At 38.3% G+C, this 15,156-nt stretch overlaps 1 protein-coding gene across 1 annotated transcript; it reads left to right on the top strand.

Moving 5' to 3' along the window:
* Nucleotides 1–222: 222 nt before the first annotated feature.
* LOC126045934 (protein-glutamine gamma-glutamyltransferase 6-like) lies at nucleotides 223–13,640 on the top strand. Its single transcript, XM_049817624.1, is given in 12 exon segments — nucleotides 223–466; nucleotides 670–909; nucleotides 5,258–5,376; nucleotides 5,573–5,701; nucleotides 5,864–6,044; nucleotides 6,279–6,414; nucleotides 8,035–8,138; nucleotides 8,228–8,470; nucleotides 9,897–10,214; nucleotides 11,119–11,282; nucleotides 12,005–12,129; nucleotides 13,195–13,640. Coding segments are annotated over 12 exon segments (2,154 nt in total). The 3' UTR covers nucleotides 13,346–13,640.
* Nucleotides 13,641–15,156: the final 1,516 nt, after the last annotated feature.

The following is a 15,156-nucleotide window of genomic DNA, read 5'->3' as shown; positions in this document are numbered from 1 at the left end:
ATGAAATGACACTGATTTGCCCCTGTAAATTTCTAAGCCCAATGATAAAACAGCATCCAGCACTGTATAGGAAGTATATAAGTCCTGGTGTACGACAGCCCCATAACAAAACTCAAGCAAAAATTTCTATTATTTACCACTAGACTTAATCAATTTAATGGGGCATCTGCTTTTTAGTTGTCTTTTATCTGGTAAAAGATAACTGCTCTTAGCAATCTCATCATGCCAATTACCAGCAAATGACTTCTTTCCATGCTGGCTGCTTCTTCATGTCTTTTCTTCTGTTTTACAGATCTGACACCAACACATATCAGCTGGCAGCCATCAGTAAACGCAAGCACACACCATACTGACAGATATGCCAATGCTGAGTTGACTGTGAGGCGAGGACAAGCCTTCACTATTACCCTGTACTTCAACAGACCAAAGCAGACTGGGGAGAACCTAGCATTTGTCACTGAAATAGGTAACACTCCCTTAGCTTAATCCATGTTCTCACAGAAATGTAATCTTTATCCCTTGTACTTCTCCCCTTATTCCATTTAGAGATGCAATTTTTCTTCATGTATTTTTAACACTTTTCCCCCTGTAATGTTCTCATTTCAAGTATGAGGTTAACATTGAAACCACACTCTGGAATGGAAACCAATTACCCCTTCTTTCCGGCAGGACCATCCCCCTCAGAATCTCATCGTACAAAAGCTGTATTTAACCTCTCTGAGGTGGGGGCAAGTGGCTGGAGTGCTGCCCAAGGACCCAGCGAGTCTGGCTATATGAACTTTACAATATCCAGCCCAGCCAATGCTGTCATTGGACGATACAATCTCATCCTTCAAGTAACCTCAGGGAACAAGATCTTCTCCAGATTCCTTGGGCAGTTTGTGTTACTCTTCAACCCTTGGTGCCCAGGTAGGTACCAATGCCTTTGCTCTTGAATATAACTGACCTATTTGCTTTCATATCCGCACAGTGAGCTTGCTACCTCAAGCTGTCTCTCTTTGGGTTGCCAGTGGCAGCAATCTTAGCTATCTGTTCAGAGACCTCGTTTTAATACATTAAAAAGATGCTGACGCTCCCCCACCCCCCCTTTTATCCTAATGAAATGTGCTATATGGAGTAATAACATACGAGTCCTTCTTCAGGACTGAGCAGATCACTTTTTCTGTAAACAAGGGCTGATAGACTTTCATAAGTGCAGGTACTTCTTACAACTTGAAGCAAGCATACAGTAACATCCTTGACTTGCACCTAAATCAAAGCAAGACTGCTCTTGTAGATGTTAACTGCAAAGACAATAGCTCAACTAACTTTATAAGAACTGATAAGTGGGCCAGTGTGAAGAAGATTGGCATTTCCCATGTCTTTCATCATGGGTTGAAAAGGGACATCTCCTGCTCTTCCATTTTTTATTTCTGCAGCCTCAGCATGTTGCAGAAGAAATGCAAATTCCTAAACTCAGATTTTGCAAATATGTCTAGAAACCTAGATTAGCCTTAAAATATACCACTCCAGAGCTAAGGGAGCTCTTAGCCAGCCAAGTGACTAAACAGCTTATAAAAGAAGAGTAACCACAATCACCCACTATTTTCTTCTGTGACCATATTTTAGTCAAGGGCCACTAACAAATATGCCAAGAGCCAAGATGAAAAAGGCTGCTAATTAGCTCAGCATGTCTTGGAAGACAGAAATAATTATAGAAGGATGTTAAGGAAACTCAGACTGTCTCTGCATAGACAGTCCTGAGGGAAAAACCTTCCTAGAAACCCCTGAAAGATCACTTGTGGTGTAACCTCTAATTGATGGAAGCCAAACAGCAGGGACTGAAGTACTTGACAGCTCCTGAACTGGAACACCAGAGTAGCAGTGGTATTCATAAGACCAGACAAATTGTTCTCAGATGAAAACTGAGAAAAATTAAGCTGCGCCATTCCAGTTTAAAACCAATGATTTTGCAGAAGAGCCCTCCAGATTTATCAGATGATGCAATGACCACTGCCAAACAAAAGGGAGTATCCTTAAAGTAGGATGCTGGTGAAGAGGCTTCTGGAGAGTGGAATAGCCCCCTGAGCCTGACAAACAGGAACAGATTCAGTTTGAGGGTATGTTACCGCTATAGTAAATGTCATAGCAGAAGGGAAATAGAAAACTTATTTCCTCAGCAAAGGATAAATGACAGATCTGGTCTGTGGATATGGTTCCACATGGGAGGTTATTCATTAAGCTGGAAAAGACAGGAATTGATTCATAACCTGTAATATGAGTAAAGAACTACTTACAAGGAAACAGTCAAGACTAGAGATGAAAGAAAAAACACTGGGTTGGAGAAAACCTACTAGTGGATCCTTAAGTGTCATCTGAAAAAACAGTCTGAGCAAATGGTTCATTACTGACTTTGATACCCTGACATTAAGCAGCATTGTCCATACGCAGATGGGCTGGGATACCACTTAGAAATAACTGGCTGCCCTTAGAGACTGGAGTAGTTGAGAAAAGATAATAAGATACAATAATACAAAATAAAAGACCATATGGTTAGGGAGAAATAACAATAATCTCAATGGCAGACTTACCAACTGGAAATCATGAAAAATGTGAAAGTACTTGTTAATCAAAGAATGAGAACCAAAGTGAAATGGCCCTTAAAAAGGCAAATGCACTCTTAAACTGTGTAAGAAGAAACAGTTGCTCAGATTAAATATTAATGCCATTGTACAAGGTGATGAATCTCATTTGGAATTTTCTTTCAATTAATCTTTCCTGAAGAGGAATTATGAATTAGAACATGTTCAGTGAAGGGTTACTGGGATAGCTGAACACATGAAAAGCCTTTTGGACAAGAGAAAAATTCTAGTTTAGCAAGCTGAAAGCAATTAGTTTCACAGGTCATATATCTGAAATAAATGCAGAATTTGGACACAGAAAATACTGATCTTTCCATAATGGTAACAAAACAATAAGCTTATTAATTCACTAACTTATTTGTTTCAAACCTTTGGATAAAACAATAGTGATGTTTTAACATTAATACAGTCTCTTAAGGACATTTAAAGAGAAATCTAAGATACTTGCAAGCCAGCCTCTGATAATGATGCATTATGTCCTAATGCTACTGAAGGAATGTACAGTCAACTACTAGAAGAAAGAGTGCTAATCATGAATTAAATGAAAGATCATATATTGCTTATCTATAGCTCACAAGTGAGCATGTCAGTTGTAAAGCTTTAGGGGATAAAAGGATATGTATGTTTGAGAATTTTGTAGAATGTATCTTTTTCCCTAGATGTCTGATACTTGACACTTGTTTCTGTGGAAAAGATTATATGAAGAAATTACTAGAAATATATATATGTTAGAAAGCGTGCTTGCATATTGATTAAAAACGATCAATAGAAATTCATATCCTGCTTGTTTCTCACTATGCCAGGATAAACTTTAATTTCAGAATGAGAAGACAGAATATATAACAACTTTGTATTTTTGTATTAAAATGAATTAATTTAATGAAGGATTAGGTCTATAGTGGGCTGTCTTTCTATAACTGTCAAAAAAGAGGACTATTGTGGCTGTTTGAGGCTTTTTTCTCCTTGTGTGCTGAGAGTAACAGAGGAAGGGGGTGTTCCTATTTAGTCATACTTAAAGAGATTTGTTGTGGTGTGTTGTAGGGTTTTTTTCCTCCTTTTAAACTGATGTTAATTTTTCTCTGAATTATTGGTAGGAATAGTGTTATTACAAAAAAGTCTAAGTATACTTATTTAAAGAACTGGCTCTAGAACATTATAATTGAGAGCATATAAACCTTAGAAAGAAGATGTTCATCAAGTGATTATAGAAGTACATTTAGATTGCTCAGAATCATAAACTTATAGGGTTAGAAGGATCTTAGGAAGTTATCTAGTCCCATACCGTGCTCTAAGGCAGGTTCAGTTTAGCACTTGGGTCATTCCTGACAGATTTTGAATTCCTTCTTAATGATCAGCCATTAGGGAAGCTCCAGTACCTCCCCCAGCAATTCACTCTAATTAAACACTAGCCTTTCCCTTAGAATTTTTTCCTGTTAACTAACCAAATCTTTTTTTGCTTTGATTTCAGCATATAACTTCTCATCCTACATACGACAGACACCAATAACAGATTTCCTCCCCACCCACCCCATCCTCTTCACAAGAATTTCTAAAATTGATTACCATGCTTGCCCCATTACTGACCTCCATTTTTTTTCTACCTTAAATAATTCTGAGTTAATTCATAACTTATATTGTCTTCATAATTTATACTTTCAGGATTGCTGAGCATTCTCAGTGCTCCTCTCACTCTTTCCAACTGGTCCACACCTTCAAGTGCAGCACCTGGAACTGCACACAGTTCTCCAGGCCCATGCTGACCCAAAAGCTTGGGAATCAACAATGATGATATAAAAAAAAAAGTGTGGACAGCCACCACAAAAATAGACTTATATAAAGTGATATAATTTTTAAAAGAAATTACACAATCTTTTTATTTGCAGGAAGGGAAGGATGGGAAGTTCCTATAGGAAGGTAAAGAAGTTAATAAAATAGAAAAGCTGATTTTTATATGCATTTCCTGAAATCCCAAAGCTTTCACAAAACAATTTTAAACATCATGAAATTTAACATGAAGCTAAGTAGATATTGCAACCTAAAGAGTGATCAAAACAACCTCAATATCTGTGGGAAGCTAAGCTTTCATAGCAGCTACATACTGTGCCATAGACTAGGGAAACCAATGAGTAATAAGGAAATCAAAGTGATTGGTTGAGCAGGCTATCCTAATAACATTCCTGATAACACTTTGGATCAGGCAAGTAGGGATCTTCATTTAGGAATCTTAAAACAAGATGAACACAACTGGAAAACAGAGAAAAATGTCATCTGTGTGATTCTTTTCAAATGTCTATTCTACTTCTAACTACCCCGAGTAGCAGAAGAATCCAGCGAGCTAGCCTGGACTTTTCTCCATCTTCCTCACAAAAGTACTATGTACAGATAGGGGACATTTAGGTAATATGCAAAGGCTATACTAAAATTAGGGGGAAAAGTTAATGTAACATGGATTCCCCCACCAGCCCCAGGCCACATGCAATAGCAGGCATTTTCACCAAACTGTACATGTTCAGGGAGCTATAATTGCGTTTTCCAAACAGTAGTTTTTCCCTTGATAAATCAAGATACAAATGGTTTTGAAAGGTTGCTAGTATTCTCAGCTTTAAGTGTAAAAGCATGTTCAACTTGGTTTTCAGGTGATGATGTCTACTTGGCTAATGAAAATGAGAGACAAGAATATGTTCTAAATGAAAATGGAATAATCTTTGTGGGCAATGCAAAGTACATTGAAGCAAGAGGATGGTACTATGGACAGGTAAGACGTAAGGAATTAATCTGTGCTCTTATTCTGTCTCCAACGTGTGCCTCTGCACGCTACTGTCTTTGCGCCTCACTGTCCCTATCACATTTGGGCTGGAATATCTTAGAAAGGAGGAACTGCAGTAGAATCTCCTCTAATTCTGTTTGTGAAACTATCTATTTTTAAAAAAAATTATCTTATCTGATCACAGTTTCAAGATCACCTTCTAAACATCTGTCTTACCATGCTTGATCTGAGCCTATACTATCGTCAGGACCCAGCCATTGATGTATCCCGAAGAGGAGATCCTAAATATGTGGGACGAGTAATCAGTTCTATGGTAAGAAATGGACAACTTAATCTGAATTCCATGTGCTTAAACAGAAAGCATTAGTTATACCACTGAGACTCAGCCACCTGCATCTTAAGCAATATAATTAACTACATATGGTGCATTACACACAACTGATTTTGTGCATTCTGTCCACTGGCCTATTTATAGATCAATGGAAATGATAATGATAATGGAGTTCTCCTGGGAAAGTGGCAAGGAAGTTTCCATTCACATGAGAATCCATCCAGATGGGATGGCAGTGTGGTAATCCTCCAGAAATGGCGTCAGGACAACTACAAGCCTGTTCAGTATGGCCAGTGCTGGGTTTTTGCAGGCGTGATGTGTACAGGTAAGCTTTAAGAACAGAGAAGCGTGGTGAAATGGAGGCATTTGTGACCTCTGGTTTTATCAAAAGTACAAAGCAATTAATTCTACAAGACAAACAATGCTCTGAAGACTGCAAATGCTAAAGAATCACAAAATATTTAGACACTTAACTTTGTTTCTCAGATATTTATAATCATTGAACTAAAGCTGTGGGGTTTGTTTGTGTTTTGTTTTTTGTTTTTTAAATATATTTCAGTTCTGAGGTGCTTGGGGATTCCAACTCGTTTGGTTTCAAATTTTAACTCTGCCCATGATGTGGATAGAAATCTGAGTATTGATAAGTACTACGACAGCTCTGGAAAGAGTCTTAATATCAGCAAGGATTCCACATGGTAAATATAAACTTTTGCATCTCACCAATAATTAGAGAGAGGATTTATGAGACTTAAAAACATAAATGCTAGTAGTACAAAAGCAACTGAATGGACAAAAGTTAATACAAATACCTAAATTAATACACTAGACATCCATTTGGAAAGAAAACGTATTTCATGGGTTTGAGATAACAGTTACTTCAAATAACCAACCAGCCCAATTTTTTGCAGTCCCTGACTTCAAACAAGTTGCAACTTTCTTTAAAATTATGTTTCCATTGACAACGTACCAGTTACCAAGGCTCTTTTAATTACTGACACCTAACCAGTCTGTTCCTGATAATGCAGCTGAGTACCTTCCATGCTCTCAACTGGTTTACTGCTGCCATAACTTTCTCTCATCACACATCCAAAGCCTGTGTTTCTCAGTTTGGCCTGTCAACTCCCCCCGCCCCCCCCCCCCCCGCCCCCCCCAGTAGATGGGAGCCTCCCCAAGAAGTTTTTCTGCAATCCTTTAGCTAGACCTTCCCCATATAGGAACAGAAAAGAGAACGATCCCAACACTCTCCAGACTTGCTTATTGGACATTGTAGTCCAGTGCTGTAAACCGCAAGTGATCCATGGTTATCAATCAAGACCCAAAATTTGAGTAGCCAAAGAAACATAATATTCTTTAAATAATACCATTTTATAATTTAGTTGCCCTCCAGTTTTAAAATCTGCACCCACTTCACTTTTCAGAAAGTGAACTAACTAGGCTCAAGGGTATATCATATAGCTCAAAGTCTCTGTGCACACTAGGCTTCACCAAAAGTATCATCTTCAGTCTGCTTCCTTTCACTGAGTGTATGTGGTTGAAGGATACAGGAAGTCTTTCACCTCTTCACCTCCTTAAAAGTATTAGCCTCTGAACAAAATTCAGCCAACAAATCTTTTCTGGGTCCTCCTGTGACCTACATTTTACCAATCTTTCATGCTATCCTTTCCTTTCGGAGTCTGTGGAACTCATTACCACTGGATGCTGTTGAAAACAAAGCTATAAAGAGTTTTTAAACAGGACAAAAGAGATTCATAGAGAATAAGATGACTAATGACCGTGAAACCCAGTGGTCTTGATGCAATGACCAACTCAGAAAGTCCCTAATTCTCTGACTGAGAAATTGTAGAGCATATCAGGGGAAGGGTCATTCTATTCAGGTGCTGTTCTTATCTCTTTTCTAAACATCTGCTGCTGCATAATACTATAGATGGACTACTGAACTTTATGAGCATTTTATCTGATCCAGTATAGCTATTTTAAGTTTGTATTTAAACAAAGCATTTTCCACATTTGAAGGTTACTGAACCCAGTCACCAAGTGTTGCCTATATACAAGGCTTAAATGTTTCACTTATAGTTCATATTGCTCCCACAGCAAGCTGCTGACATCTGTATTCTCTCCCTCCCTACCCTGAGGTCTACACCTCAAAAGCAGGCAGTAAATCCTTCCTTTGAAAGAAGTAGTGAGTTGCTGTAACTAGACAGCTTGTGTCACATCTTAGAGATTCTTTAAAAAACAAAATTCCCTACTCCTTTCAAATTGGAAGTTTGTATGACTCTATATTACTATGCTTTCTAGACTTTGTTCTTTGTCTCCAGGGATTACCATGTCTGGAACGAAAGCTGGTTCATTCGCCCAGACCTGGGAACATCATACAATGGATGGCAGGTTTTAGATGCGACTCCACAAGAACAAAGCAGAGGTAACAGTATAAGTTCTTACTATGACCTAGCATTCCTTCTCCAAACTGAGCACAACTAATAAAGTTTGACTTTTTTTTTCATGTTTTAGGATTATTTCAGTGTGGCCCTGCATCTGTCACAGCCATCAAAGAAGGTGAAGTAGACTTGGATTATGACACCTTATTTGTGTATACGGAGGTGAATGCCGATTGCAACAGATGGATTGTATACAATGATGGAACTAAGAGAAGAGTTTATTGTGATACTGAAATAATTGGCAGGTTTATCAGCACCAAAGCTGTGGGCAGCAATTCCCGTGTGGATGTCACCTGTAATTACAAATATCCAGAAGGTAAAGGAATTATCACAAATTATCTCCTTGTTATCACAGTTATCTCCTACTGAATTCTTGGTGCTAGGACGCTAGGATGGGTAACCTGTTTTCTTTGAGCATCTCTCCCTTTCCGTCAGAAAATATTTCTTGCCAGTGTTCTCAGACTACTTTCTTAATACAATGGGTATTATATTTCTGGTTTTGTGTATTTAGTAGTTTCCTTATTAAGACACAATACAAAATATACTTTAGTCCCTTACACAGAAGTACAAAATGTAATACACACACAAAACAGGGCTATAAAATACATTTTACTATCCAAGGCAGGCAAACGCTCAAGGTGTCATACCAGAAAGTCTTAAAACTGAGTCTATCATTTATAACAAACTGTGCACAGGTTTGTAGTATGGGAAGTACAGATAAGTACTAGCTTTCCAGCATATCTGGCAGAGGCAGTGGGGCAACAATCAAACCACTAATCCAAACCCTTAAACTCCAGTCCTCTAACACTAGACATCCATCTCCCATATGACCTCATGCTCAGTCTCTCTCAGTAAATAAGTTCTTTCTTGCTGTGTCCATTCCAGCTCCTCATCTTTCCTTTTGAAGACCGCATTACATCCTGCTCCCAAGAGGAGTGACTCACTCAGTCTCCCTCTCTGACTGTATAAATTCACTGAGTTAGGCTCTCTTGTGGTCCTGTTCCAACATCCAGCCATCAGCTACCCAGCCATTCAGTTGTTACGTGTTTGCACTCCCAGTAGACTCAGTCCCACATTACTGAATTCTGGAAACAAAACTACTAGGAAGCAGTAAAGGGAACATGCCATTCATCTGGACTTAGGAAAACAAAGCAGCAAAGATTAAGAACTGCATAGCCATATGTTTGTGAGAATATTTTTATCTTCCCTCAAAAACTTGGTACCTATGTCCTCCCATCTTTTTTAAATTTAGGGTTACAGATTTCATATAATAGTTTGCTTAATGTTTGTGGCTCAAAGTCTTAAAAAAAAAAAAAAAAGAGGAAGATAGATTTCACTTTTTTTATTTGCCTTCTGAATCAGCAGCCATATTACAATACTTCACTCCTCAAGGTTTTAGTGTAATCATATTTAATACAGAGGCTGGTTATGATCAGATTAGTGAAGTAACACTTATCACACTACTGCATGTTCTGGCCAAAGAAAAAGAAATCTTGCATCCTAAACAAAAACAAATGCATCATATTTCATTTTAGTGACTTATTCACCTTGTTACAGTATGTTTATTACTTTACTGTGAAAAACGTTAACAGAGGCCTAATAAAAATATAGGGAACTTTCAGCTACTGCATATTTCTAGGTGGTGCAGAGCTGACACCCAATATCATTCTAAAAGCCTTTACACAGAGAAGGTGCAATGGCAACAAAAGTATGACTTTTACTTGGTTCTCTCCTTCGATCAGGTTCTTCTGAGGAAAGACGAGTTTATAAAAAGGCCTTAGCCAAGATATTTGGATCAAACATCACAGAAGGACACACAGAATCTCCAGATGAAAGATCTTCAGAGACAATTAGAAACCCTGGGATCTCTGGGAAATTCAAGCTAGCTGAACCTCCAGTGTTTGGCAAAGACATTACCCTAATCTTAATTCTCAATAACCTATCTTTTGACCACAAGACCGTGAAGGTGGACATGAGTGCGTCAACCATCCTGTACACAAGGAGACCAGTGGCAGAGATCCTGAAGGCAACCACTTCTGTGGATCTTGGTTCTAAACAAGGTAACTTTTAATGTCCCTAAGGAGTCAATATAGCCCTCTTCTTAGCCACACGAAGGCAACTGGAAGGAAGAAACATCAGTATCGTATCTGTATCAGCCTTGTAGTGCATCTACTTGTTCCATCTCTTAATAGCATTGTTTATGACTACATTTTACAAGATATTTTTTTTCCTCTGAAAACTTTCACTAGTTCAACCAGGATGGTGTGTGTGTATATGTATGTGTGTGTGTATCTATCTGTCTGTGGTGATTATTACAGGTATAGGAACACATCTTACTTTTAACAAATAAAAAAAGTCTGATGTACGCTTTCTGGCACTCAACAGGCAACAAATAGAAATTAACTAGGACAAAGGTTAAAAATTACAATGAAACTCTCTCTCTTTTGAAGAGTCAAGGCTACTAAAACTATTATAGAGATCTTTTTCCTCCCCAGGGGCTACAAAGATAAACATTTTTTCCATACACAGCAGAAAAGTTGTAGGACTACAATAAGCAGCTGACCAGGTCACTTGAAAAGGATCTCTGTGAAACTTGACCCAAACTTTCTTCTTGACTGAGGTAAAATAAATAAGATATAAGGAGGGAATAGATAAAAATGGTTATACCTCTAATTATAAGAAATACAAAGGGACAGGAATCCAGTGAAATGCAGATGAGCAGATTCCTTCAGTTTCAGGCCAAAATCCTCCATTCAAAACTGTAAGGGTCAAATGAGTTAAAGTAGAAAAGGATCACCAGAAGAGGGAAATAAACAACCAGCCTCACAAGGAAGAAATATAAACAGACTCCAGCTTTCTTATCTTCTGGTCTCTTCAATAATATCAAAACCCCTCACAATAACTCTCTTTTCTTTAGCATTCTTTGAGAGTATAATGGTTCCTAAATATATGTCTGAATTCCAGGGAAACATATCCAGTTAAAGATCCCTTATTCTTATTATGGAAAATATCTGACTACTGACAAAAGGATCCAAGTTACTGCTTTGTGTGAAGTCATGCACATGCATGGGGTAAAGTTGCTGGTGGAGAAGACAATCATTTTAGAAGACACAAACATTATCATTAAGGTAAACGGTTCTCTCCCTTATGTCCTAAACAGACAGAAAGAACTAAAAAGTCTTTATGGAGCTCAGATCTTAAGATGAGAATTTGGGGATAAATGCATTCATTTAGGCTGCAATTTCAGATGTAGCTCTAAAATTCTGCCTGCTTAAATTGAGAAAGTAAGCATCTTTGCCTGAATCTGCCCCCTTTTTTCAGAACAGCTCTGTTACCTTGTTTCTCTCCCAGTCACATGCCACTGCTTTATGTTCACAGAACTTGCTTTCATTTCATCTGTACTCCAGTTATTGGCAAGTGCTTGTGTTGCCTTTAAACAACTTTGCCTACTCCCAAACAGACTTAAACCCTTAATTCTAATCTATGTTCAGGCCAGTTTATATTGTTTTAACACTTTAATCCTGATCAATGATGCGCCAAAAAAAAAAAAAGCCACTCAGCAACCCAAAGATCAGACAGGTTTAATGAGATGTATCTGTATAGTCAGGGCTCTCTTTCACTGAAATTGTGCACGAAATATTGCATACAGCTTGACAACGTTATTTAGCTAATTCAAATCCAGCTTCAACTATTGGGAAAGGCGTATCAGCTGTCAGTTAAATTTCACTGCTCCTACCAATATCTCATTCATCCTCAAATATGAGAGATGTTCTGCTTACAGTTTGACTGAAGTCTGACTCCAGAAAAGTGTAAAACAGTGAATGATCAGAAATGTGTCTCTGTCATTTAGATTCCTCGGCGGGTTGTAGTGAACAAAGCTGTTACTCTAGAGATCTCATATGCCAATCCCCTCCCTGAACCTGTGAACCGCTGTGTACTACTAGTGACTTTGATGAATCAACAGGTCAAGATACAGTAAGTGAAAGCTGCAGCATTTACTCAGTGCTTCTACCATGACCAATGGCATGTCTAGTTTCTCAATAAGAAAAAATCATGGTTGAATTATCTTTTTCATATTTTCTATTTATGAAAATAAAAATGCCACCAAATACATAATGAGATATTATGATTTCTCTGTCACGTGTTATGTTTTTCCATGTAGTAACTTCTTTAATAACTAAAAACTGCTAACATTCTTCTTTCCTGGGAAATAAAATGGGCATGTCAAATTCCTTTGTCTCTCTAATATTTCTTCTACCGTTTGGCTTTGTGTTTCTATTTTTATATACAGTAGCCTAATACTACAGAAATAAGTCTAAGCTAAAGCAAACAAATAAGACACTGCCATAGCTCCCCTTGTATCAGTCCAAAAAAGAAGCTGCTCTGTTCTCCTTTAAAGTAGGAGAAAATCATGCCTTTTCAAAACACAAGAGCAAAATATTCTATTCCTTTTTTCTTTTCCTCTGGACTCTGCTGCCTTATGGATTAACTCAGTGTTGAGTAGTTCATATTTCCTAAAGCTTGTTTTATTATAAATCAGCCTGACTTGCTGTGGCTCTGGAAATATTTGGACATAATAATTCATAAAAATATGGAAAACATTATTCCTGTGAAAGACTAAGCCAGTTTAGGCCAAAAGGAGACATAAAATGAAGCACCCTGGTCATTAGAAAAATCATATTATTGCCAAAATGGATATGAACCAAGCAGGCATTGGACAGAGCGCTGACCTTTGACATCAGAGTTTTCCTATTCTGAGTTTGTGTTGACTATCCAAACTTGTACCCAGCCCTAACATGGAGGCGTGACGTAGCACTTCTCATTTCCATCAGTCTATTCAAGAGTAAACGAAGATGGTACTATCTTTTCCCATTTCTTAGTCTACACAAAGCCTCAAACCCTAAGTAATTCTCAAAACCCAAGGCTGGGTCTCAAGTAATTGCTGGTGTCCTAGCTATCATGCAGTTCTGCTTCTTGGGAATCCTAAGGAAAGACAATGCAAGCCTGAATTAATTGATTTTTTTAAAATTTTTTTTTCAGTCTGGCACAACTGGCACCGAGGGAGAGATCAAAAATTTATTTTGAATTCACACCTCGCAGGACTGGGCCCTTACAGCTGCAAGTAGACTTCTCTTGTGACAAATTTTCACATGTCAAGGGATTTGTAACCATTGCAGTAGCACCTGCATAATGTGATGGAATCAATCTTCTATTTCGGCAATCTCTTATTTCAGCATTAACATGGCAAGACATTCTCCTCTGTATAGGGACAGTGATGACAGCAAGAAACTTTCCACAAAAATTGGTGACCTCTTATACTGCAATAGAATCAAGTCTCCTGCTTTCAGGTGCTTAATTATTTAGTCTCTAGTAATATTTTTTTTTTTTTTGGTCCTCTTATCTAGAAAAATGAAGCCACTTCCTTGTAGAAATAGTTTCACTGTTTAATCAAATCTCATTGTGTTAAGCTTCCGGTTTTGACTTTTCCATCAGATAATTAATACAGTCTCTTTTTGACCACATTCTAATTGTCAGCAATAAATAAAACCTATCCATATAACTGTATTCTTTTGTAATGAATTGTACATTCCATGGAAATATTATGAGAAATCACAAGATTGAGGGAAGATCTTTTTCCTTCATTTCACAAACTTCTTACCTAAAAAAGTAGAACATTTCCTCCATTGTTCATTTAATTTCTGTATTTGGTGACACCTATAACTCTGTGAGTGGGGAGCAAAAAAGCCTATGAAGGCTGGAAAAAGTAATGTTTGGGGTCCATGACAACAGTATTTCTGTAGCCTGTGGGCATAGGCCTGTCACAGAGCAGACAACACACGTACACATTCAAATCAGTAACTTAATTCCTATGTAACGTGAGAGAGTCCCAAGCACCATGAAGCATGGGGAGAGTCTTGCATTAATATAGAAGTCCAGCAACACTTCTTGCCCACCAGCACAAGGACACTGGAGACAAGGAACACATCTCTCTTCAAACCTTCCCAACATAACTCATTCACAGGCAGCCCCTACTCCACACCCCTGTCACAATGTTTGCATACAGATGCCTCTTTTGTGGGTGCCTGATCCTAACACTGCCAGGTACCAGGTCTCACCTGAAATGCACTTTCAAGCAGCCTTAAGGATTCTCTATTACTGCAGGCAATGTAGCCTGTCCAGGGACTGCTATGAAAGCTGGTGTCTGACAGGGCACAGTAACCATGTGGCCACACTTCAGAAGTAGGGTATGAGGCAATAATGGTGTACAAACAGCTCTGCCAAGCCTGAAGATTCAGATTTGTTGTCTGACTTATAAAATGTTTAAAGCAGAATTAATAAGGCCAAAATTCTGAACCACAGAGCTGTCAGGAGTTCGATATGGACACCTTTTGTCTGACAGATGATAATATTTCAGAGAGTCTCACACATCCAGACATGATCACAAATTCTTACTGAAAAAAATACACAAGAAACTATAACAAAACTTCAGATGCCTTTTTTAAAAATAAATTTAAGCTGCAGGTAATTAATTTGCCTTTTTGGTTGTCAGCAGTCTTGATATGAATATGGAAACAAAACAGGAAACAGAAACAGACAAAAAAAGCCCCAATGTAGAGGTGCAGAGGTGAGGAAAATAAGGCATCACCCCTTCTCCCCTTACTCCTCAGTCACAGTCCATTGAAAGTTCAGAACAGCACGCACCTCCTCTTGGGACAAATTGGCAGGGCATGTTTCTAGATAAGTTGTGACACAGGATGAGGGAGGAGAGAGGATAAGGGAGCTTGAAGAGTGGGAAAGAGAGTGTCTGTAATTAGAGTGGGCAGGGCTCACAACAGAAGAACAGCTCTGTAGCTTCCTCCAGGGCCCAACTCAAGATGCCATGCCATACAGCTACAGAGAAACTATGTACACATATCATGAACGCCAAGCTATAAAGAAAAATTATTAAAAGCAGAGGCAGCCATTAAACACTCCTCTGTACTTAGTAGAAATCCCTGATGT

This window comes from Accipiter gentilis, chromosome 14 (assembly GCF_929443795.1).
Source record: "Accipiter gentilis chromosome 14, bAccGen1.1, whole genome shotgun sequence".
Taxonomy (NCBI): domain Eukaryota; kingdom Metazoa; phylum Chordata; class Aves; order Accipitriformes; family Accipitridae; genus Astur; species Astur gentilis.
This window is presented reverse-complemented; position numbering and strand designations above follow the sequence as displayed.